Genomic DNA, 23603 nt, shown 5'->3' with positions numbered 1-23603 from the left:
CTGGTGTGAACAGGAAAAATGCAAATTCCCTGAAGTGCTGGTGAATACCCTCTGACCCAGCGACTGGAAAGACAGCCATTGGCAGCAATCTCAAAACTGGGGCAATCACCAGAAAGAGAGAAGAAAAATCCGAGGTGGATTGTCTGGGTGAGATTGAATATATTATCTTGAAAACGAGATTCCTATTTTTACTTTACTCCCTGGTTTTAAAAGTTATAACTGAAGAAGGACAGCGAAAGTGGAAAAGAGAAGGAGCAGATGTAAAGCTCCCTCCCCACTTCCGGCAATAGCAGTGAAAAAGCAGTGTCCATAAAATAAAGACTATTTTAAAGAAGTTTGAAAATGGATTTGAAAAATAAAAAGCAGATTGGGCAGAGTGGCTTTTTGCCAAAACTAAAATACATACGAACTTTAAAATTTTCAGATTTATATTGGAAAGGTCTGAATTGGATTAATTATAATTATAATTAGGAGGAGTAAACTGCAGTGCCATCTAGTGGCATAAGAGGAACTATTGGAAAATTAACTGAGAGAAGAATGAAGAAGATATGAAAAGGAATGATCTTGGACAATGTTTTTAAACTTGGCAACAGAGTTCTGATAATAATTGTTTTGTGACTTGGCGGGGAAAAGAAAAAGAAAAAGAACCAGTTGCATAATAGACTAAATATCCAGTTGCTTTCCCTTTATTTTCTGGATCTATAATTTTGGATTTTTGGATTTCTTTTGACAGTTGGAAATTTTGGAATTAAATTTTTGGATATTTTTAATTCCCTTTTTTCCCTTTCTCCTTTTTAAATTTTTGTTTTTTTCTTTTCCTTTTTTACCTTAGACAGATATTCTTTCTCCTTTTGTTTTTGTAGGATACTTTTTTTTTGGCTCCTTTTCTATTTCCTTCAAATTTATATGGATTAAGGTAACAAGAACCTGAAGATGTTGGATTGAATTTTGATTTTGACTTTGATCTTAAATTTGGATTTATTTTGAAAGTGGAATTTGATTGCTTGCTGGTGGAACAGAGTGAAAAGGTATTGACTTCAAGATAACAAATGTGATTACAATTAAATTCGATATTTGGATTATACATTTTGTGGTTTGAAAACAAAGAACAAGATGAAGAAAATAATAGCACATTTATCATCACCATCAATAACAACATCATCCAGCTCCACGGCACAAAAGGTAGTAGATACTTCAACACAACAAGAGAAAGCTAATATGGAATTAAAAAATATGTTATAGGCAATGCATGAAAACCTTAAAGAATGAATAAACAAAGTAGAAGAAGTCAAAGAAGTCAAAGAGATGATGGGGAAAAATGAACAACAACTGAAGATAGTGGAAGAGAAAGCAGAATCAACAGAGAAAAAAGAGAAAGAGATGGATTATAGACTTACAACAACAGGCAAAAACCAGGAAAAGACAACTATATCATTAGAAATGGACAAGGCTGATTATTATCAAAGATTCCAAAATATTGAAGAAGAAAAAGGAGAGAATCTACCCAAAAAATTGTGGTGATATTAGTGGAATCAATGGAAGAGAATACAGAAAAGATATTAAATGGGATTGATGAGATTTTCAGAGTACATAGAAGATATGCAATGAGAAATAAATTGCCAAGAGAGATACATGTCAGATTTTCCAAGAGAACACTGAGAACAGAGATTTTGCAGCTTATGAGAAACATGATGATAAAACATAAAGGTAGTGAGATAGTGGAGTTGAAAAAAGTTCCAAGAAGCGTTAGAGACTTAAGAAAAGATACCAGTTCCTGACAAAATGTTTGATTAAAAGAGGAGTGTGTTTTAGATGGTTGGTTCCAGAAGGAATCTTGGTGAATTGGCAGGAACAGAAACATAGACTGGATACAATAGAGAAGGCGGAACTATTTTATGAGCAATATATAGGATTCCAATGAGAAGAGAGATTGAAAGAAGAAAGAGGGGCTGGATATCAGGAAGAGAAAAAGGAACAACCAAAAGAGAAAGCTAAAGAGCAAGAAGGAAGAGCAAGAAGAGAAGGAGCAAGAGCAAAATAAGCAAAAGAACAAAGGGAGATAAGAATGACTAGATCTACTAAACAAGTAAATAAGTAAGATATGGAAGAAGAAATAACAATGATATCAATAAATATAAATGGACTAAATCAGTGGTAGTCAACTGGTCCCTACCGCCCATTAGTGGGCGTTCCAGCTTTCATGGTGGGCAGTAGGGGTTTTGTCCGATACTGAAGCACTTTCCTTTTTTTAAATTTAATTGACCTTTTTAAAAAATTTCATAGCATTATTTAAAAGCATTTTCATTAGGTTTTCATAAAATTCCCCATGACAATTTAAATTTCTGAAAATATACTATTTGTCTCGCCCGCGCATAAATGTAGTTCACGTTACATAAATGAAACTAAATGGCACTATATGCGACCGCAAAAAAAAAGAGCCTCGTTCCAGAATAGTTTGCGCATCTCCCCCACACCACCCAGCTGTAACAGACAAGCACAGCTGTTGGCCGACCCCCCCCCAAACTTAATCCACAATGCGCGAGAGGCATGCTCAGACAATGACACACAGCGCATTACTGTGGAACCGGTGTATGGTTAGAAAATTTTACTACTAACAGAGATACAAAAGTGGGCGGTAGATATATAAAGGTTGACTACCCCTGGACTAAATTAAGCAATAAAAAAAAGAAGAATATTTAATAAATTAGAGAAGTTAAAATTAGAGATAATATGTTTACAAGAAGTCAATATTTGAAAACAACATAAGAAGTTTTTGGAGCAGATTAAATTAGGGACATTATATACAACACTTGCTTGTCAGCGTAAAAGAGGAGTAGCACTATGTATTAAAAGGACAATTCAATCCAAACAAATTTTTGAGGATGAGGAAGGAAGAGTATTAATGGTAGAAATAGTAATGAACCATAAAAATATTGTTAGTAATGATAAATGCCTCAAATGAAAATCAAGAAGAATTTTATGCAAAATTACATAGAAACATAATAGAAGATGAAGATATATGTATAATAGGAGTTTTTAATGCAATTGTAAATAATGAATTAGATTACAAATCAACAAAAATGAATAGGAAGTTAAGAAACATTTTTCCTAAAGTATTTTTTACAATGACAGATGAATTCAGCCTGCAGGATGCTTGAAGAAGAAGATATCCAAAAGAAAAGCAGTACACATTTTACTCAAACAGGCACATGTTGTGGTCAAGAATAGATATGATGTAGATGTCAATAGAATTAATAAGAGGGGTGTGTGGCCAAAACTGCAGTGACACAGCGTGAAACTTCGGGGCTCTGAAGATAGCGCTGATATCACAGCCGTTTTGGGTTCCTTTAGGGTCATAGCTGTCTCGTAAGGACGGTGAAGAATGGAGGCACAGGCTGGTATGAACAGGGAAATCGCAAATTCTCTGTAGTACTGACAAATAGCCTTCGACTCAGTGGCTGGGAAGACAGCCAGAAAGCTGTCATAAGTTGGGGCGGCCACACGGAATGAGAAAAGAAGAAAGTAAGGTGAAATATCTGGGTGAGAACAAATTGCTGTCTTGGAAATAAGATTCCTTTTGTAAAAAAATTTAGTCCCTGACTTTAAAAAACTTTACTTGAGAGAGAATGGCAAAAAAGGAGAGGGGAGGGAGCTGATACAAGGCTATGTAGGAGTAGCACTTTATATTAAAGAGACAATTTAATCTAAACAAATATTTGAGGATGAGGAAGGAAGCGTATTAATGGTATAGTAATGAACTATAAAAAAATATTGCTAGTGGGGATATATGCTCCAAATGAAAATCAAGAAGAATTTTATGCGAAATTACACAGGGAAATATTAGAATATGAAGATGAAGATATATGCATAATAGGAGACTTCAATACGATTGATGAGTTAGACTACAAATGTACAAAAGTGAATAAAAAATTAAGACTTTACCTAGAGCATTTTATACAATGACAGATGAATTACGCTTGCAAGATGCATGGAGAAAAAGAAATTTGAAATAAAAGCAGTATACATTCTACTCAAACAGGCAAATGTCATGGTCAAGAATAGATATGATGTGGATGTCAACAGAATTAATTTCCAAGATGTATAAGATTAAAATAAAAGCAAGTACATGGGCAGACCACAATCCAATAATAATGATATTGAAGGGAAAGAGAAAAAGAATGAGATGCACATTAAACCAAAACTTACTAAATGAAAAGGACTTTCTATAATATATGGAAAAGAATTGACTTTCTCCTTTAAAGAAAATAGAAAAGAGGATAGATCACTGCAAAACGTATGGGATACTGGTAAGGCATATATTAGAAGATTATTTAGGAAAATGGAATAAATAGAACAGACAAAAACAAAAAAAGTTGGAAAAGGAATATAAGAATCTAGAGGAAGAACTACAAAAGAAGCCACAGAATAAAAAAAATAAAATTTTGATGGATTTGCAAAAACATAAATTAAACTTAATGGAAAATGAAGAATTGGCAAATAAAATAAAATCAACATATTTTTTTTTTGAAAATGCAAACAAGCCAGGGCAATGGTTGGCATATAAAAGGAAAAAGAAAAAAGAAAAAAAAAAAGATAAATCAATTATTAGATCAAGATGGAAGAATATGCTATCAAAATGAGAAAAAGAAAAAAATAATTGAGAAATATTATAAAAGTTTATAACAGCAAGAGATGGTGGCGAAGGAAAGATAGAACAATATTTAGAAAAAGCTAAAATACTTAAAATTCCAGAAGAATTTAAAGAGTTGTTGGAAGAAAGAATATTGATGATGGAATTGATGGAGGGAATTAAGAAACAAAAGAATCAGGACCAGATGGATTGCCAGCAGAACTATACAAAATGTTGCAAGATGATAAGAGAGGTAAAGGAGATAGAGGGAATTAAAATTAGACAACATGAGTATAAAGTGAGAGCGTTTGCTGATGATTTGGTGATTATTTTGTCAAATCCTATAAATTTAAGTGTATGTTTGTTGGAAATAACTGATCAATATGGAAAAATTTCAGGGTTTAAAGTAAATCAGAATAAAACAAAAGTGATAACAAAAAATATGACTAGACAACATAAAGAAAAATTAGAGGAAACAACAGGATTTGAAATTGTAAAAAAGGTCAAATACCTAGGGGTTTATATTACTTCTTCAAATGTGAAATTGTATAAGAATAACCTTGAGGTATTATGGCAAAAAGTTCAGACGGAAATGCTCAGTTGGAAAAAATTACAATTATCATTATTGGGGAGAATAGCAGCCATTAAAATGAATGTTTTACCTAGATTTTTATTTTTGTTTCAGATGATATCAATAATTAAGAAAGATAAAAATTTGGAAGAATGGCAGATTGGATTTAATAAATTTATATGGGAAGGTAAAAAATCGAGAGTTAAAATGAAAATAATTCAAGACATACGGGAAAGGGGAGGTTTAAAAATGCCCAATTTTAAATTATATTATGAAGCAGCTGCTCTTTCAGTAATAAGTGATTGGTTTAACTTAACAGAGGAAAGGATTTTGAATATAGAAGGTTATGATTTACTATATGGATGGCATGCATATTTATTGTATGATAAAAAAGTGGATAGAAGACAAAATGAAAGGTGTTCAGAAAAAAGTGGATCAAAATGAAGATCAGGTTGTGATATTACAATATAAACTTATGGAAGGAGCTCTTAGAATTCGTGGTATGCAAGAAGAGCGAGGAGAAGACTTAAGAAAAATTATATCAGAAGCATTGGCTGAATTTATTGAAGTGGAACCCCAAGAGGTAGGTTACCAAATTGATAAAATATATAGAGTTAACTCCTGGATTGCAAGACAGAGAAAGCTTCCTCGGGACATTGTGGTTTATTTTGTGAAAAGGACTATGAGAAATCAGATTCTGCAAGTTTCATATCAGACAACTTTAAAAATTGAAGAACAGGAGCTGAAGGTGCTGAAAGAGATTCCTTCAAAGATGTTAAGAGATAGGAAGGAATTTGTTTTTTTTACACAAGAACTTAAAAAACATCAGATTCAATTCAGATGGGAGGTGCCAGTTGGACTGACAGTATTCTATCAAGGAAAGAGATATAGAATTGACACTGTTTTAAAGGCAAAGGATTTTCTTTCTACAGTTTTGAAAGTCAAAATAGAAGTGATAGAAAAACTTCAAGAGATTCAAGAAGGCGTGGTGATCCAAGAGCCTTCATTGCTGCCAGTATCAGAGGAACCACAAGAGCAAAGGGTGACAAGAGGAGCTCTTAAGCGTAAAGAAGAGCAACAGTCTCAAAGTAAAAGTCAGGATCCCAGTATGGAAGCTGTGGGAGGAGCTAGACGGAAGATACCGGAGGAGGAGCCTCCGTTGTCTGCTTCAAAGCTTCAGGAGGCCAGTAATGGCAAATAGAATTTTGTCATGGAATGTTAATGGCTTGAATTCAGCTCAGAAAAGAAGGAAAATATTTCACTACTTGAAACAATTTAAAAATGATGTGATTTGTTTGCAAGAGACACATATAAAATTATCAGACCAAAAATATTTAATTAACTCAAAATTGGGTAACCATTTTGTTGCATCAGCTTTGGAAAAGAAGCATGGAATTGTTGTATATATCAGGAAGGATATACCAAGTTAATTGAGGCAGATATTCAAGGAAGATTTATTGCTATTGAACTGGTGATAGATGCAAAAAAGACTTTGCTGATAGGTATTTATGCACCTAATCAGCAACAAGAAAAGTTTTACAAAATGTTACACGAGAGGTTGACCCTCTGGGATTATAGTTCGTTTATTTTATTAGGAGACTGGAATGGAGTAATTGATACAAGAAGGGATAAGAGAACCTCCTCCAAGAAGATACCTATACATGCAAAACTACCAAAATCCTTTTTTGAAATGATGGAAGACTTTGAGTTTAGAGATATATGGAGGTTACGGAATCCAGATGAGAGAGATTTTACTTTTTTTCTGATAGGCATCAATCTTTTCACGTATTGATTTTATTTTAATTTCTAATGACTTGCTTTCTAGGGTGAAGAAAATGAAGATATTTCCGAGGTGTTTAACTGACCATAGCCCAGTATGGATGGAATTATTACAAGGGAAAAAAGGTGGTAGAACATGGAGGTTGAATGAAAATCTGTTTAGATATGAGGATAATGTAACTTATTGTAAGAAACAGTTGAAAGAATTTTTTGATTTTAATATGTACAAAGGGACACCTATAGGAACTGTGTGGGAGGCGAGCAAAGCGTTTATTAGAGGATATTGATTTACTTGGACAATAGGCAAAGGAATAATAAACAAAGGCAGCGAGGTACTTGGAAGAAGAAATTCAAAGGAAGCAACAGTTATTAATTCAAAACCCACAAGATCACAAACTTAAAGAGGCTATAAAAATATTACAGAGTCAATTTAATATGTTAATGGCAGACCAGGTGGCAACGAATATACAATATGCTAAACATAATACCTTTTGTAATGCAAATAAACCTGGGAGATGGTTGGCATATAACTTAAGGAAATAACAGAAAGCACGTGTCATACAAAAAATAGAATATAAAGGTAAAGAGATATATCAACAGGATAAAATTAAAAAGGCATTCTCAGAATTTTACACTGCATTATATGCAAAAGACAAAATATTGAATAGGGACATTTATGATTATTTGAAAGATTATAAGGTTAATATTCTAACATTAGAACAGAGGGAGGAGCTGAATCGGCCGATAGCTACTGGAGAAATAGTGGAGGCAATTAAACAATTAAAAATGGGGAAAACCCCTGGTACAGATGGTCTTACAGCAACTTATTATAAAAAAACACAGGATGAAATATTAGGCCCACTTAAAGAATTATTTAATCAGATACAATTAGGAGTGGGAATACCCCCGTCATGGAAAACATCTTTGATTTCACTGATACCAAAAGAGGAGCAAGATTGCTCTAAACCCGGTAACTACAGGCCGATTTCACTTTTAAATAATGATTATAAGATTTTTGTAAAAATAATAGCAAATAGATTAATGTTAGTTTTACAACAAAGAATTCATACTGATCAATCTGGTTTTATAAAAGGGAGGCAGATGAGGAATAATGTTAGACAGATTATTAATATATTGGAATATTTGGAAAAGAAGAATACTTCAGCAGCACTTATTTTTTTGGATGCGGAGAAAGCCTTTGATCGATTGCATTGGGATTTTTTATTTAAATTAATAGAGAAAATGCAATTTGGAGATTGTTTTGTTAGAATAATCAAAGCGATTTATGGAGAGCAAACAGCACAGATTATAATAAATGGTAGTTTGACAGAAGTTATTAAGATTGCGAAAGGAACGAGACAGGGATGTCCCTTATCACCATTATTGTTTGTTTTGACTCTGGAACCATTATTAGATAAAATACGAGAATTAACGAAAATAGAGGGAATTAAGATTAGACAATATGAGTATAAAGTTAGAGCTTTTGCAGATGATGTAGTGGTTACTTTAACAAATCCTATAAATTCAAGTAGATTTTTGTTGGAAGTAATTGATAAATATGGAAAGGTATCAGGATTTAAAATAAATCAGAATAAAACAAAAGTGATAATTAAAAATATGTCTATACAACAGAAACAAAAACTAAAGGAAATGACAGGATTTGAGGTAGTAAAAAAGGTTAAATATTTAGGGGTCTATATTAGCTCATCGAACAAGAAACTTTATAAGAATAATTATGACTTGCTATGGCAAAAAGTTCAGAATGATATGAGTGGCTGGAAGAAATTGCAGTTATTCCTATTGGGAAGGATTGCGGCTATTAAAATGAATGTGTTACCTAGATTTTTGTTTCTGTTCCAGATGATACCAATAATTAAAAAGGATAAAAATTTGGAAGATTGGCAGATTGGGATTAACAAATTTATATGGCAGGGTAAAAAGGCGAGAGTTAAAATGAAAATAATACAGGACTCACGGGAAAGAGGTGGTTTAAGAATGCCCAACTTTAAATTATATTATGAAGCAGTAGCCCTTTCAGTAATAAGTGACTGGTTTAACTTAACAGAGGAAAGAATTTTGAATATAGAAGGTTATGACTTGTTATATGGATGGCATGCGTACTTATTTTATGAAAAAAGTGGATAGGGCTTTTAAGAATCATGTGTTGAGAAGTGCTCTTTATGGTTTGGAAAAATATTCCTATAAATTAATTACAAGATTCCTATATGGGCGAGCCCTAGACATGCAATAGAGAATATAAATATAGAACAGAAACAGGAAATGATTACTTATAAAGAACTTTTGTATGCTGAAGGAGGTAGATTGCAATTAAAATCATTACAGGTATTAAATGAAGAAGGGAGGAATTATACTTGGTTTCAATATGGACAAATAAGTGCTAGATGGAAAGAAGATCAAAAATTGGTATAATGCAAAGGAGGAAAATTTAATAAAGCAAATTAGAAATCAGACCCAGGAGCATATAAAGAGATTGTATAATGTGTTGCTTGAAATAGATTCGGAAAAGGATTTGGTAAAGGATTGTATGATAAAATGGGCACAGAATATTCAGGAACCAATAATGTTGGAAACATGGGAGAAAATTTGGGTTAGAAATGTTAAGTTTACACAAGCACAGAATTTAAGGGAAAATTTTTATAAGATGTTTTATAGATGGCACTTAGATCCCAAAAAATTATCATGTATGTATCCTAATATCCAAGCGAAATGTTGGAGGTGTGATTGTGATGATGCTACATATTTTCATATTTGGTGGACTTGCAAGAAAATTAAGGTCTTTTGGATAAGAATTTGGTGGATTATTCAAAATGTACTGAAGAAGAAGATAAAGTTCCTGCCACAATTTTTCCTTTTGGGAATTATAACGGATTGTACAGGGATTGAGACTAAATTGATTCTGAATTTAATAACAGCAGCAAGACTGTTGATTGGACAATATTGGAAGAAAGAAGAGATACCTACAATAGAAGAATGGATATTGAAAGTTATTAATTTGGCTGAGATGGCTAAAATCTCAGCGTTTTTAAAAGACAATACGCAGGAAAGATATTTAATTGAATGGGGAAAAAATGGATTGATTATCTACAAAACAGATATCAGATCAAGAAATATCAGATTGCCTTTGAATAATTAGGAAGTTATTTTATGTAATGGGAGGGGTTGGGAGATGAAAAGCTTTGGATGTGGTTATTTGGATTGGAAGGGAAAATTTTATTCTATGTTTGGTTTATGTATAACAATACCTTGTGATTGACCCGGGAAGCCGGGGGGGGGGGGAGGGGGGAAGGGGTTTTTTTGGGAGGGAGGGGGGGAAAAGGGGGAAAAATGTTTTTGTTTTTTAAAACTCTTTCAATAAAATAAAAAAAAAAGTGGATAGAGCCTTTAAGAACCATATGTTAACAATTGCTCTTCTGCATGTCTGGAAGAAATACTATTACAAGTTGAATTATAAAATTCCTATTTGGGCGAACCCCAGGCATGCAATAGAGAATATAAATATAGAACAGAAACAGGAAATGATTACTTATAAAGAACTTTTATATTTTGAGAGAGGTAATTTACAATTAAAATCCTTGCAACAATTAAAAGAAGAAGGGAGAAATTATACTTGGTTCCAATATGGACAATTACGAGCTAGGTGGAAAGAAGATCAGAAAATTGGTATCATGCAGAATGAAGAAAACTTGGTAAAACAAATTATAAATCAAACTCAGGCGCATATAAAGAGATTGTATAATGTGTTGATAGAAATAGATTCTGAAAGGGATTTAATAAAGGATTGTATGATAAAATGGGCACAGAATATTCAAGAACCAATATTTTTGGAAACTTGGGAAAAAATTTGGGTTAGAAATGTTAAATTTACACAAGCACAGAACTTGAGGGAAAATTTTTATAAAATGTTTTATAGGTGGCACTTAGACCCTAAGAAATTATCAAGTATGTATCCAGATATGCAAGCGAAATGTTGGAGATGTAATTGTGATCATGCTACATATTTTCATATTTGGTGGACTTGTAAGAAGATTAAGGTTTTTTGGATAAGGATCTGGTGGATTATACAAAATGTTTTGAAAAAGAAGATAAAGTTCCTACCGCAATTTTTTTTATTGGGAATTATTACGGATTGTACAGTAATTGAGATGAAGTTGATTTTAAATTTAATAACAGCGGCAAGACTACAGATAGGACAATACTGGAAGAAAAAAGAGTTACCCACAATAGAAGAATGGATATTGAAAGTTGCTAATTTGGCTGAGATGGCTAAAATCTCAGCCTTTTTGAAAGACACTACACAAGAAAAATATCTAACTGAATGGAAAAAATGGATTGAATATACGCAAAATAGATATCAGATTGAGAGATATCAGATTGCTTTTAAATGATTAGGATGTATTTATCTTTGATTTTTATGGGGGAAGTTAGGATTTGAGAAGAAGGGGAGGATTATAATTTGTGTTAGGGAAAATTTAGCAAATGATTGTTTTTTCTTTTGAACTATACCTTGTGTTTGTTCTGGGAAGTCGGGGGAGGGAGGAAGGTAGTTTTGGAGGGAGGGGGAGGGGATGGAGTGGGGGGCAGGGAGGGGGAAGGGAGTGAAAATTTTTGTAAAAACTTTTTCAATAAAAAAAATGTTGCAAGATGTATTAAACAATGTAAGATTACATATATTTAATGACTTATTATTAAAAGCCAAAATTCCGAATTCGTGGATGGAAGCATATATAACTCTTATACCAAAAGAATAATTGGATTTACAACAAATAAAGAACTATAGACCAATTTCATTAGTAAATGCGGATTACAAATTTTTTGCATCAATTATGGTTGAAAGATTGAAGAGACTATTAAATGAATTTATACATCCAGATCAGAATGCTTTTTTTTACCTAAAAGACAGATTAGGGATAATATGCGAATTATATTGGACACATTGAAATACTATGAAGCACATCCAGAAAAGCAAATAGAATTGTTACTTTTGGATGCACAGAAAATGTTTGTAAACAGACAAAATTGCAAATGATGGACTTCGGGGTAGGTTTATAAATATGGTTAAAACTATATATAAAGGCCAATCGGCAAAGGTGATTGGTGAAATGACAGAAAATGTAGATATTAGAATAGGAACTAGACAAGAATGTCCATTATCTCCATTGCTATTCATATTGACATTAGAAATTTTAAACAGAAAGAGAAGACAAGATAAAGAAATAAAAGGAATGAAAATTTAAAAAGAAGAATACAAACTACAAGCCTTTGTGGATGATTTAGTGTTTATCATGGAAGAAACAACAGAAACCAGTCCAAAGTTAATTGAGCAAATACAGGAATATGGAGAAGTAATGGGACTGAAAATGAATAAAGACAAGACAAAAATCATAGTTAAAAATATGAGAGAAAAACAAAAAAAGCAACTAATGGAGAAGTTAGAAGTTTTTTTTTTTTTTGTTTACATTTATACCCCGCCCTTCTCCGAAGACTCAGGGCGGCTTACAGTGTATAAGGCAATAGTCTCATTCTATTTGTATATTTTTACAAAGTCAACTTATTGCCCCCCCAACAATCTGGGTCCTCATTTTACCTACCTTATAAAGGATGGAAGGCTGAGTCAACCTTGGGCCGGGCTCGAACCTGCAGTAATTGCAGGCTTTGTGTTCTTAATAACAGGCTTTGTGTTCTTAATAACAGGCATTACCAGCCTGCGCTATTCACCGGCCCAAGTTCACCCGTTCAAATAGTGAAGAAAGTGAAATTATTCATACAACAGCAGCGAGAATTGTATTTGAACAAAAGTGGAAGACAGAAAAAATCCCATCAGAAGGAGAAGTAATAAAGATTTTAGAATCTGCAGAAATGAATAGGTTAATGTTGAGAATAAAAGATAGAGGAAATTGTGTATTTCAAGACATGGTGACAATTTTATGTATGGTTAGAAAAGAAATATGAGTAAAATATAATAGAGAAATAAATTAGATAAGATTTAAGTAAATGAGAGAGAAGACAAAAAAGAAATAGAAACCCAGAAGACACCTGTGTAAATGGAAAAGAGGAAACGGGGGGGGGGGGGAAGAAATGTTATTATATAAATGTACATTTATGATGATCTCTGTGAATTTAATAAAATGAAAAGTAATTGAAAAGAAAGTAAAAATTGGGATTGCTTTAATACCACTTTGGAAAATACTAGCTTGAAAATGAATACAGCAATAGAGAGAGAATGGAGAGGGATAGAGGAGAGGAGAGAGGAAGGAGAGAGAGGGAAAGAAGAAAGGGAAAAAGAGAAGAAGAAAGAGGGAAAACAAGAGTGGGAGAGAAGGTTAGAAAATAGGAAGAAGGGAGGTGGGGGGAAGAAGGGGAAGGAGAGAAGGAGAAGGAGAAGAGAAAAGGAGAAAGTAGAAGATGGAAGAAGGGAGGGAAAGGAAAGAGGAGAGGGAGAAGAAGGATTGTTGTAAAACAAGGGAGATGAAATTGTAGAAGAGCAACCCCGATTATACTTAAATTGTTTAGGATGAAGATTTTATTAATATAAAGGTTAAAAGAAAATATGTATGTTAGATAAGAAACTCTACATTTAAGATATGTTTAAGAGGGAAAATATAAACTTTTTTTTTATACACAAAATTGATATAGAAACAAGTATAGAATAGAATAGAATAGAATAGAATTTTTTATTGGCCAAGTGTGATTGGACATACAAGGAATTTGTCTTGGTGCATATGCTCTCAGTGTACATAAAAGAAAAGATACCTTCATCAAGGTACAACATTTACAACACAAATGATGGTCAATATATCAATATAAATCATAAGGATTGCCAGCAACAAAGTTACAGTCATACAGTCATAAGTGGAAAGAGATTGGTGATGGGAACGATGAGAAGATTAATAGTAGTGCAGAATTAGTAAATAGTTTGACAGGGTTGAGGGAATTATTTGTTTAGCAGAGTGATGGCCTTCGGGAAAAAACTGTTCTTGTGTCTAGTTGTTCTGGTGTGCAGTGCTCTATAGCGTCGTTTTGAGGGTAGGAGTTGAAACAGTTTATGTCCTGGATGTGAGGGATCTGTAAATATTTTCACGGCCCTCTTCTTGATTCGTGCAGTATACAGGTCCTCAATGGAAGGCAGGTTGGTAGCAATTATTTTTTCTGCAGTACATGGGCAGTACATGGGCAGACCACAACCCAATAATAATGACATGGAAGTGGCAGAGGAAAAGAATAAGATGGACATTGAATCAAAAACTATTAAATGAAAAGAATTTTCAGCAGTATATGGAAAAAGAATTGACCTATTTTTTAAAGAAAATAAAAAAGAGGATACATCATTACAAACTGTGTGGGATACCATCAAAGCATATATTAGAGGGTTAACAATAACATTTCTAGAATACAGAATAGACAGAATAGACAAATACAAAAGAAACTGGAGGAAGAGTATAAGAAGTTAGAGATGGAACTACAGAAAAATCCACATGATAAAAAGACTAAGAATTTGATGGACTTGCAAAAACATAAAATGAATTTAATGGAAAATGAAGATTTGGTGAATAAAATAAAATCAACAAAGCAAAACCTTTTTGAAAATGCAAATAAACCAGGAAAATAGTTGGCATATAAAATGGAAAAAGAGAAAGAAAAGCAGTTAATAAACCAACCAGTAGATCAAGATGGAAATATATGCTTCCAAAATGAGGAAAAGAAAAAAGTAATTGAGAAATATTACAAATAACTATACCAGCAAGATACAGTTGCAGAGATAGAACAATATCTAGAAAAAGCTGAAATAACCAAGATTCCAGAAAAAATTAAAAAGTTATTTGAAGAAAGAATATCAATGATGGAACTAATAGAGGATATTAAGAGACAAAAGAATGGTAAAACACCATGACTGGATGGATTACCAGCAGAGTTATACAGAATGTTGCTAGATGTATTAAATAACATGTTGCAGGTATTTAATGACTTATTATTAGAAGCTAAGATCCTGGACTTGTGGATGGAGGCATACATAACTGTTATACTGAAAGAAGAATCACATCTTCAACAAATAAAGAATTATAGACCAATTTCCGTATTAAATGCGGATTACAAAATTTTTGCATCAGTCGTAACGTAACGTAACGTAACGTAACGTAACGTAACGTAACGTAACATAACATAACATAACATAACATCAGAGTTGGAAGGGACCTTGGAGGTCTTCTAGTCCAATACCCTGCTGAGGCAGGAAACCCTACACCATTTCAGACAAATGGCTATCCAACATTTTCTTAAAAATTTTCAGTGTTGGTGCATTCACAACTTCTGCAGGCAAGTTGTTCCACTTATTGATTGTTCTGTCAGGAAATTTCTCCGTAGTTCTAAGTTGCTTCCCTCCTTGATTAGTTTCCACCCATTGCTTCTTGTTCTACCCTCAGGTGCTTTGGAGAACAGCCCGACTCCCTCTTCTTTGTGGCAACCCCTGAGATATTGGAACACTGCTATCATGTCTCCCCTAGTCCTTCTTTTCATTAAACTAGACATACCCAGTTCCTGCAACCGTTCTTCATATGTTTTAGCCTCCAATCCCCTAATCATCTGTGTTGGTCTTCTCTGCACTCTTTCTAGAGTCTCAACATCTTTTTTACAACGTGGCAACCAAAATTGAATGCAATATTCCAAGTGTGGCCTTACCAAGGCATTATAAAGTGTTATTAACACTTCACATGATCTTGATTCTATCCCTCTGCTTATGCAGCCCAGAACTGTGTTGGCTTTTTTGGCAGCTGCTGCACACTGCTGGCTCATATATAAATGGTTGTCCACTAGGACTCCAAGATCCCTCTCACAGTTACTACTATTGAGCAAGGTACCACATATACGGTACCGGTGCATTTTGGGGTTTTTTGCCTAAATGTAGAACCTTACTTTTTTCACTGTTGAATTTCATTTTGTTAGTTACCGCCCAATGTTCAAGTCTGTCAAGATCCTTCTGTATCTTGAGCCTACCTTCTGGAGTATTGGCTATTCCTGCCAGCTTGCTGTCATCTGCAAATTTGATGAGTTCCCCATCTATCCCCTTGTCTAAGTCATTGATGAAGATGTTGAAGAGTACTGAACCATTTTGTTCAAATACTGTGCTGTGTTAAATGTTATTTTCAGGTTCTGGCAACACATAAAGTAAGTTGTTTTCATATGGGGATCCCAAAGGGTCATTTGTTTGGTATACAGACCAAGGTACCTGTCTCTCACACCCTTATACAAGCAACAATCAAATTGTTTACCCTAATCTTATTTTAAACTATTTGTATAGGATTTTATTGGTGATATGTGAGATGAACATTTCCTACATAAGTAATAAGATCACAAAGACAAGGGACTATATTTACTTTTTTCTGAATATCCTTGGATTTTCTTTTTTTTTTTTTTAATATCCATTTTTCAACATGAATCTCGAGAGTTTATAATTAATCTTATACAACTGAAGTTTAAAAAGAAGAACTGTTTTGAAAGACAAATGTAAAACAGAGGGGTTTGGAAACTTTTAAATTACTGAGTCCAATCCCACAGAAAATGTTAATGAAAGTATACCAATGACTCCCAGGGAACAAGGGAAGCTAGAAGTCTCCCATCGTACTAGAAGAGCGAAAAATTGAATTTACTTGCATTTCATTATCCATATACTAAATTAGTATTTTTCAGCTTGGCAACTTTACAATGTGTTGACTTTAATTCTCAAAATTCCTAAACCAGCATACTGGCTATGAAATTCTGTGGGTAGTAGTCTCCAAATTGTAATGCTGTCTAGTTTGAAAAACACTGTCTTAAGTGCCATATCTATAAAATTAGATGTGTTATTGCATCAGCTTGCAAACTTGCCTCTTTCATGAGCCTTTTCTCCTTTTCACTTTTCAAAGACTCTTCAACTGATCTCAAAACTAGCTGGTAAAGAGCCATCACATTCTGGCACTCAAAACACCTCTGTAGAAGTTCATCAATATCTTCTGTGCTTTTGGTGCTGAAGGATATAATACAAAATATTTAAAAGGATAATAAACAATACATTCAAATTTTCACTTCAAATAGGCAAGTATTAAGAATCATAAATATTCACAATTGCTATACATCTGTATAACTAAAGCTCAAATGTTAATGATTGTTCGTAATCTAAAGTCACTTGTTTGACATGGGAAAAATTGGATAAAATAAATAAACAATACATAAGAGCATATACTAATACTAATACATGCCACATTTTGTTATCAAGGGAGAAAAAATGAAAATATGGCTATACATTTAGGCAAATAAGTTGCTTCTGAGATATGTTTTATCCCAAAGACCTCAATGAGTCTTAAGTTTTAATGGCAAGACATCAGGCAGAAATCATTCAGGGAAACAACAATATGAAAATTAAGTCTAAATAAAAGATTTGAATTTATTAACCAAAAGATATCTAGCATTAGCTTAGTGTTTACTGTGCTAAAGCCTAGCAATCCCCAATACAAATATAATATAAATAAGAACAGTTAATAAACCTGTTAATTAACTCTAATTAATAAACCTTTAATAAATCTGTTAATTAACTGTTAATGACCAGAAACCTGCGAATATATAAACCAACAATAAACCTTGGTTCACAGCTAAACTTAAGCAGCTACGTCATACCAAAGAGGAAGCCTACAGAAAAGGTGATACAATGCTCTACAATCAGGCCAGAAACATATTAACAAGGGAGATCAGACCAGCAAAAAGAAGCTACTCTGAAAAACTAAGGAATCAGTTCTCAACAAATGAACCAGCAAATGTGGAAAACTCTTAAAAATCAATGATTACAACAAAACTCCTTCCCATGCTGAAGAAAATCAACAACTGGCAGATTGAGTTTTACTGTAGTTTTGAGAGAAAACTACTGCCACCCATATCCACAACCCCCATCTCAGACATACCAACAACACCTAAGCCTCCTACAACCTACCTCATCCCATTGGGCCCATCGCCTCTGGTGATTACAGGGAATGAGGTGCAAGGTGACAACTCACAAAGCATCCCTGGCCTGCTCTCGAGTAGCCATAGGCAAGGGGTAATGGGAAAACAGCGAAGCAGCACAGCAGCCAAAAACAAAAGCACATTCCAGACATATTTCTCTCAAGGCTATCTCCCAGGGTTACCCACAGCGGCCAGAGAAGAAGGATCTCTACAACTGGCAAAATTGCTCCGTTTGCAAATGTGACTGATGACACACCCTGGGGGGAGGGGGGAAACAGGGTCAAATCTAGGCTGTAAATTATGTGGGGTCAGAGTTGGCTTCATTTGGACCTGCCAACATTAAGCTCCTAATAAATCTCTAGTCTGACTTCATTTTATTACTTGTGCTTGCATAATGTTGAATTCCAATATTGCGTGATCACTTGCCCCCAAGGTTCCTATAGCTTCAACACCTTCTATCATTTCATCTCTGTTAGTGAGAATTAAGTCCAATATGGCTGATACTCTTGTTCCCTTCTCTACTTTTTGGGAAACGAAGTTGTCTGCTAGGTTTGTTAGGAATCTGTTTGATCTTCCACTTGGTGCAGAGTTTGTTTCCCAGTTGATGTCAGGGTAATTAAAATCCCCCATTACTACTGTGATGTGCTTCCTACATACCTTAGTTAGCTGACTAGCAAAAAGTTCATCTACTTCCTCTGTTTGGTTGGGTGGCCTATAGTATAGACCCATGGCAATATCGTTTTCGCTCCCTTTAATATTGACCCAACTGCATTCAAGATAATTTTCATCATTGTTGTGCTCTATTTCTGTAGAGATGTAGTTATTTCTTATATATAGTGCAACTCCACCTCCTCTTTTATTTGGTCTATTTCTTTTAAATAATTTATATCCCTCTAGCTGTATGTTCCATTTGTCAGTTTCATCCCACCAAGTTTCCGTAATGGCAACAATATCATATCTACCCTCATTTACTTGGATTTCTAATTCACCCTGTTTATTCCTCATACTCTGTGCATTGGTGTATAGACATTTGAGTCCATTTGGATTGATCTTGTGTTTACTGTCTACATAACCTGTGCCCCTACTTTCTTGCCACCTGTTGGTTTAGTGCACATGGTACGGCACTCACTATTAGGTGCTTGGTTTTGCTTGATAGCATGGTTGATAGTCTTACCCATACAGACATCTATGTTACATGCACTGTATGTTACATGCATGTAACATACACATCTATGTTACATGCACTGCTAAAGCCTAGCAATCCCCAATACAAATATAATATAAATAAGAACAGTTAATAAACCTGTTAATTAACTCTAATTAATAAACCTTTAATAAATCTGTTAATTAACTGTTAATGACCAGAAACCTGCGAATATATAAACCAACAATAAACCTTGGTTCACAGCTAAACTTAAGCAGCTCGTCATACCAAAGAGGAAGCCTACAGAAAAGGTGATACAATGCTCTACAATCAGGCCAGAAACATATTAACAAGGGAGATCAGACCAGCAAAAAGAAGCTACTCTGAAAAACTAAGGAATCAGTTCTCAACAAATGAACCAGCAAATGTGGAAAACTCTTAAAAATCAATGATTACAACAAAACTCCTTCCCATGCTGAAGAAAATCAACAACTGGCAGATTGAGTTTTACTGTAGTTTTGAGAGAAAACTACTGCCACCCATATCCACAACCCCCATCTCAGACATACCAACAACACCTAAGCCTCCTACAACCTACCTCATCCCATTGGGCCCATCGCCTCTGGTGATTACAGGGAATGAGGTGCAAGGTGACAACTCACAAAGCATCCCTGGCCTGCTCTCGAGTAGCCATAGGCAAGGGGTAATGGGAAAACAGCGAAGCAGCACAGCAGCCAAAAACAAAAGCACATTCAGACATATTTCTCTCAAGGCTATCTCCCAGGGTTACCCACAGCGGCCAGAGAAGAAGGATCTCTACAACTGGCAAAATTGCTCCGTTTGCAAATGTGACTGATGACACACCCTGGGGGGAGGGGGGAAACAGGGTCAAATCTAGGCTGTAAATTATGTGGGGTCAGAGTTGGCTTCATTTGGACCTGCCAACATTAAGCTCCTAATAAATCTCTAGTCTGACTTCATTTTATTACTTGTGCTTGCATAATGTTGAATTCCAATATTGCGTGATCACTTGCCCCCAAGGTTCCTATAGCTTCAACACCTTCTATCATTTCATCTCTGTTAGTGAGAATTAAGTCCAATATGGCTGATACTCTTGTTCCCTTCTCTACTTTTTGGGAAACGAAGTTGTCTGCTAGGTTTGTTAGGAATCTGTTTGATCTTCCACTTGGTGCAGAGTTTGTCTCCCAGTTGATGTCAGGGTAATTAAAATCCCCCTTTACTACTGTGATGTGCTTCCTACATACCTTAGTTAGCTGACTAGCAAAAAGTTCATCTACTTCCTCTGTTTGGTTGGGTGGCCTATAGTATAGACCCATGGCAATATCGTTTTCGCTCCCTTTAATATTGACCCAACTGCATTCAAGATAATTTTCATCATTGTTGTGCTCTATTTCTGTAGAGATGTAGTTATTTCTTATATATAGTGCAACTCCACCTCCTCTTTTATTTGGTCTATTTCTTTTAAATAATTTATATCCCTCTAGCTGTATGTTCCATTTGTCAGTTTCATCCCACCAAGTTTCCGTAATGGCAACAATATCATATCTACCCTCATTTACTTGGATTTCTAATTCACCCTGTTTATTCCTCATACTCTGTGCATTGGTATATAGACATTTGAGTCCATTTGGATTGATCTTGTGTTTACTGTCTACATAACCTGTGCCCCTACTTTCTTGCCACCTGTTGGTTTAGTGCACATGGTACGGCACTCACTATTAGGTGCTTGGTTTTGCTTGATAGCATGGTTGATAGTCTTACCCATACAGACATCTATGTTACATGCACTGTATGTTACATGCATGTAACATACACATCTATGTTACATGCACCCTTTTAGTTTTCGATTGCTGGGGACAGAAATTTTCTATATCAGTTAATTCTCTGTCCCCACTGTTCAGTTTAAATGTTTATCCAGAAAATCTGTGAATGTATTGCTAAGTAACTCAGTCCCTCTCCATCTCTTTTGTACAATTTTTCATTGGACCAGTTGCAGACATCATGACTAATAAAACCAAAGCCTTCCCTTTTACACCACTCCTTTAGCCACACATTAAACTCCACTACACGCTGGCCTTTACCTTTTTGTTCCTTATGTACTGGTAAAACCTCTGAAAAGTTAAGCCTACAACCTATGCTATTAAGTTCATACCCCAAGCTCTGGAAATCATTCTGCACAGAAAGCACATCCTTTTGGGACAGATCATTTGTGCCAAGATGTATAATAGCATCAACATCAGAATCCTTACTGGCATTCTTGACTATCTTAAGAATACGCCTCTTGTCTCTGCTGGCAGTAGCACCAGGTAGACACCTGACGTCTTTCAAAACCTCCATATCCTTTCCTAAATTTACATCCCTTACAATTGAATCACCAATCAGAAGGTGGCTTCTCTTTTTGGATACCTTGCTCTTCTTGTGTGACCGATCTGTAATACTTGATACACACTTTTCCAAAGTAGGTTCACACTTTTCCAAAGTAAGTTCTTCATCTTGAACCATAATCCCTTGATTGTTTGAGTTATCAGTATCACAACTACCTTGATCTGTCACTTTAGTGTTCCTATTTAGGTCAGCAAGGGCACTATATCTGTTATACTGGGACACTGTAAAAGCTTTGTGTTTATGGTTCACAGCTCTCACCCTGCCAGATCCCACGGTTGTCCATACTGCCCTTTTCCTGCAGGATCTTTGTGGTAGAGGGGGCTGATGGCTCAGCAGATGGAATGGCTGAATTGGGTACCTAATTTCTGCTTGGAGAGCATAGATTACAGATTCTAGATATGTAATCTGTCCACGTAGACTGCTAATTTGTTTACAAAGAGGACAGTACCCAAATTTGAAAAGGATACTGCGAAAGACAGCTGCAAAACAAGTATTGCACTGAACTAAGCCAGTCATTTTGAATAGAATAAAATCACAATCTCAAGTGGACCAACCCTGAATATATTATTGCTATTTTTGATTTATAGTGATTAGATTAGATTCGCGCGCCATTAGGCGCGCGGGTTGTGAAAATGAGAAAGAAATGCAGGTAGTTTTCTACCCCCACTTCTCCTTAAAGCAGCAGCTCTACTCACGTGCTTTTCTTAAGCAAATCAGGAAGAAATGCAGGTAGTTTTCTACCCCCACTTCTCCTTAAAGCAGCAGCTCTACTCACGTGCTTTTCTTAAGCAAATCAGGAAGAAATGCAGGTAGTTTTCACCCCACTCTCCTTAAAGCAGCAGCTCAAACTCACGTGCTTTTCTTAAACAAATCAGGAAGAAATGCAGGTAGTTTTCACCCCACTTCTCCTTAAAGCAGCAGCTCTACTCACGTGCTTTTCTGAAGCAAATCAGGAAGAAATGCAGAAATTTTCACCCCACTTCTCCTTAAAGCAGCAGCTCAAACTCACGTGCTTTTCTGAAGCAAATCAGGAAGAAATGCAGAGTTTTCCACCCCACTTCTCCTTAAAGCAGCAGCTCAAACTCACGTGCTTTTCTGAAGCAAATCAGGAAGAAATGCAGGAGTTTTCCACCCCACTTCTCCTTAAAGCAGCAGCTCAAACTCACGTGCTTTTCTTAAGCAAATCAGGAAGAAATGCAGAAATTTTCCACCCCACTCCTTAAAGCAGCAGCTCACTCACGTGCTTTTCTGAAGCAAATCAGGAAGAAATGCAGGAAATTTTCCACCCCACTTCTCCTTAAAGCAGCAGCTCAAACTCACGTGCTTTTCTGAAGCAAATCAGGAAGAAATGCAGGTAGTTTTCACCCCACTTCTCCTTAAAGCAGCAGCTCACTCACGTGCTTTTCTGAAGCAAATCAGGAAGAAATGCAGAGTTTTCCACCCCACTTTCCTTAAAGCAGCAGCTCTACTCACGTGCTTTTCTTAAGCAAATCAGGAAGAAATGCAGGTAGTTTTCCACCCCACTTCTCCTTAAAGCAGCAGCTCTACTCACGTGCTTTTCTTAAGCAAATCAGGAAGAAATGCAGGAGTTTTCTACCCCCACTTCTCCTTAAAGCAGCAGCTCACGTGCTTTTCTTAAGCAAATCAGGAAGAAATGCAGGTAGTTTTCTACCCCCACTTCTCCTTAAAGCAGCAGCTCTACTCACGTGCTTTTCTTAAGCAAATCAGGAAGAAATGCAGGAGTTTTCTACCCCCACTTCTCCTTAAAGCAGCAGCTCTACTCACGTGCTTTTCTTAAGCAAATCAGGAAGAAATGCAGGTAGTTTTCTACCCCCACTTCTCCTTAAAGCAGCAGCTCTACTCACGTGCTTTTCTTAAGCAAATCAGGAAGAAATGCAGGTAGTTTTCTACCCCCACTTCTCCTTAAAGCAGCAGCTCTACTCACGTGCTTTTCTTAAGCAAATCAGGAAGAAATGCAGGTAGTTTTCTACCCCCACTTCTCCTTAAAGCAGCAGCTCTACTCACGTGCTTTTCTTAAGCAAATCAGGAAGAAATGCAGGAGTTTTCTACCCCCACTTCTCCTTAAA

General features: G+C 35.2%; 1 protein-coding gene across 7 annotated transcripts in view; it reads right to left on the bottom strand.

Annotated features, from left to right (window-relative positions):
* Window positions 1-23603, bottom strand: part of NPHP3 (nephrocystin 3) — a 174403-nt gene that overhangs the window by 54137 nt on the left and 96663 nt on the right. For all 7 annotated transcript variants that reach the window (XM_058181006.1, XM_058181007.1, XM_058181008.1 and 4 more), the window contains one exon: window positions 16860-16998. In XM_058181006.1, the coding sequence (XP_058036989.1) occupies window positions 16860-16998 (139 nt within the window). The remainder of the gene's footprint in view (window positions 1-16859; window positions 16999-23603) is intronic.

Source organism: Ahaetulla prasina, chromosome 4 (assembly GCF_028640845.1).
Source record: "Ahaetulla prasina isolate Xishuangbanna chromosome 4, ASM2864084v1, whole genome shotgun sequence".
NCBI lineage: Eukaryota > Metazoa > Chordata > Lepidosauria > Squamata > Colubridae > Ahaetulla > Ahaetulla prasina.
This window is presented reverse-complemented; position numbering and strand designations above follow the sequence as displayed.